Source organism: Egretta garzetta, unplaced genomic scaffold (genome assembly GCF_000687185.1).
Source record: "Egretta garzetta isolate BGI_Z169 unplaced genomic scaffold, ASM68718v1 scaffold891, whole genome shotgun sequence".
NCBI lineage: Eukaryota > Metazoa > Chordata > Aves > Pelecaniformes > Ardeidae > Egretta > Egretta garzetta.
The window spans coordinates 154,202-157,010 of NW_009258689.1; the positions used below are offsets into that span (position 1 = coordinate 154,202).

The 2,809-nt window shown below is 62.5% G+C and overlaps 2 protein-coding genes across 2 annotated transcripts in view; one reads left to right on the top strand and one right to left on the bottom strand.

Annotated features, from left to right (window-relative positions):
• The window catches only part of TMEM25 (transmembrane protein 25), a gene marked incomplete at its 5' end in the record, with an annotated part of 1,344 nt that extends 795 nt beyond the window's left edge, over window positions 1–549 (top strand). Inside the window, 3 exon segments of the mRNA XM_035888732.1 lie at window positions 1–181; window positions 184–339; window positions 445–549. The exon segment at window positions 1–181 is cut by the window's left edge and continues 92 nt beyond it. Coding sequence (XP_035744625.1) covers window positions 1–181; window positions 184–339; window positions 445–518 — 411 coding nt within the window.
• Window positions 550–1,100: 551 nt separating this feature from the next.
• IFT46 (intraflagellar transport 46) overlaps window positions 1,101–2,809 on the bottom strand; it is a 6,218-nt gene continuing 4,509 nt past the window's right edge. Inside the window, exons 7-10 of the mRNA XM_035888733.1 lie at window positions 2,589–2,655; window positions 2,243–2,303; window positions 1,887–1,972; window positions 1,101–1,531 (exon numbers count right to left, since the gene is read on the bottom strand). Of these exons, the coding sequence (XP_035744626.1) occupies window positions 1,436–1,531; window positions 1,887–1,972; window positions 2,243–2,303; window positions 2,589–2,655 (310 nt within the window). The 3' untranslated portion in view covers window positions 1,101–1,435. The remainder of the gene's footprint in view (window positions 1,532–1,886; window positions 1,973–2,242; window positions 2,304–2,588; window positions 2,656–2,809) is intronic.

Sequence of the window (2,809 nt, forward strand, 5' to 3'; positions counted from 1 at the left end):
AAGGGGCAAGCGGGAGGGAGCAGCCCGCTCAGCCGGTGCTCCCATTGCAGCGGCCCTGAGCCCCCACAGCCCCAGGGTGCACATCTGCCCCGCCAGACCCGGTCCCTGCCGCCCGACCTCCGCCTCGGGGACCTGACTGGGGACGCCAGAGGTAAGACCCCGAGGTATCGGTGCAGGGGGACCTGCGGGGCCGCAGGTCTGGCCTAGGTGAGGGCTAAATGTCCCGGCTCTCGCCTCTTTCCTTCCCCGCAGCTTCCCCCAAGGATGTGGGAGCCGGTGCCAGGGGAGGGGAGAGCACCCTGCCGGGGCTGGAGAACTCCCTGGTCCTCAGCAAGCTCGGTGAGGGGGCACCGGTGGGCCAGCGGCTCCGAAAACTGTGTTGCGGGGCCCCCAGCCTCCGTGGCTGCTCCAAAAGGCACCAGCAATGAGCTCTTTGTCCTGCAGGTTTTGTCCAGCTCCCGACGTCCGGGCGCATCTACAAAGTGCCCAGCGCGAGCAGTGACGAGATCTGGCTGTGAGACGCGGCGTGGTGCCCGTGAGCCAGGGCTGCCCGGCCCCAGGTACGTACCAGCCTCCGGAGAAGCGCAGCCGAGGGTGCTGGTGAGGCTGCACGGGGCAGCAGGCGCCGAAGGGCCCCCGGCTGTACCCTAAGCTCCGCACCCTAGGTCTCGGTAGCTGCGCCGTTAGCCAAGGCATGTTTTTACGTAGCCCACGCACTTTACGAATAGACTGTTATAACCAAAACGCATCCAAGCTGTTCATAGCCAGGCTCTGCCAAGCTGCGAGCGCTGCCGTCCCGCCCCGGGTCGGGCCAAGCACCCACCTGGCTCTCGCAGGTTCACGGCCTGCTTGCTCCAGCATCCTCTGCGCCCTTGCCAGCGCTGCGGCAGCTGGGTGGGCAGGCAGCGTGGCAGGGGCTGGAGAGAGCCGTCCCAACAGCAATAAACTAAGCTCAAGCCTCTGTGTGGTGCCACGCCAGTTATTTCTCCTTGGCAGCAGCTGAGGGGCTCGAGAATAGAAAATGGGGCTCAGTAACACGGGGCGGAGGAGACGGGACATCCCCAGACCAGCCCTTGGAACACACCGGGCAGATCCGAGGGTTGCGTTTGAGCACAGAATTTATTCGTGCTTGCTGCAGCGCTCGTAGCATGCGCTCACAGAGCCTCCGCGCCGCAGCGTCTGCGGCACAGGGATCCTGCCCTTGGGAAGAGCTGGTTTAATGCTGACCTGCTGGGGGACAAGTCAAGAACGGAGCGATTGGGCAGTGTCTGGGATAAAGGCGGTAAGTCCAGGCCCGCTCTACGGATGCAGAACAGCTCAGCAGTGTCTGTAAAACCAGTGCGGCTTCTAAGTGCCGTGTGTCACTTCACAGGCTGCTCCGGTCAAATCTCGACGGCAGACGTTGTCCTGGGAAACGAGGGCCTAACGTGAAGCTTCAAGTAAAGCTTAACACGTCCACGTCTGCCGCTTGCGAAGGTGGGTTGGATGGCGGGCTCCTGCCCTTCTTCCCGTCAGCCAGGGGCTTGAAATGCTGCAGGGGAAAGAACGCATTAGCGCAAAGCTTCGACTCTCATTACTCACCACACACGCGTGCATCTGAAAACGCAAGCCCCTTGTGCTCAGCAGCCACCCTGGCTTCGGCAGGAAAAGCCTTCTGGGCTCATGCCGGACTGCTAAACGACGCGGCACCCCAGCCTTGTGGCACACCAGAGGCTCCTCGTGTCACACGGAGGTACTGGGGAACAAGAGGCCTAGAACACGTTCTTCGGACCCCTCTATCACAGCCCACCAGCCCTTTGCAAACACCCACAGCAAAGCCAAACGTACGGAGAGCGGCTTTGCAGTGCTTCCAGCCGGGGGAGCGGTGCCTGCTTGGAGACGCTTACCTGTGAGTTCTTGAACTCCGAGTAGAGGGAGAAGAGGACGTGCAGAGGCTGGACCCGACTCTTGTACACGGGGATGTCCAGGATGGCTGCGGGCGAGAGCAGACGTGCGTGAGAGCGTCTGGGCCGCACCACCCCGCACGGGGTGCTGCAAGCAAAGGCTGAGCGTCCCACTGCCCCCGATTCCTTGGGCCTTCGCTCGCGAAAGACCGCAGGCGCCTGCAGTACAAGAGCCTGCTTCCCACCGAAGGCAGCAGAGACTCGTCTTGACTGCTCGGGGCTGAGCCTGCACCTAGAGGTCTCCTGCTTTAAGTGCGACAGGGCCAGGCCAGCGGCACGGTCGCGTCCGCCCCGCTTACCACATATCATGTCGACGTATTCGGCCAGGTCGCAGTTCATCTCTGCAGTCGGGAGGCCCACCTGGAACAGACGGGGCTCTCAGCTCTGCTCCCAGACAGCAAGAGCCTGAGAGCGCGCGCTGACCTCGAGCCGAGCACAGAGGCCACCAGGGCAGCGGCCGGGAATTCAGGCATTAGCCTGCTCCCCTGCCTTCTGGCTAGGGAGAAATGGCAAGCAGGAGCAAACTGGAACAGGCCAGGCTGCAGGCAAAGAGCTCAAAATGGACCCAGAACCCAGCTTTCACGGAAGATGGTTTCTAGCACCACGCACCCACCGAGCTCACTACTTATTGCTCGGACAACGCACCTTTCCCAAGAGCTCTTCAAATTCCGGTGACCATTCCTGCATGAGGGTCTCTATGTCGGGCATTGGCCTGCCCAGGAAGAAAAGAAAGAACGTGAGCTTCAGGATGGCACGCGACTGGAACGGCTTCCTGCTGCCAGACCGCTGGAAAGGGGACAGCCTCCGTTCCAAGCAGCTGGGAGAGACCTGCCTGCCTGCCGAGGGCCAGCGCGGGGGGGAGTGCT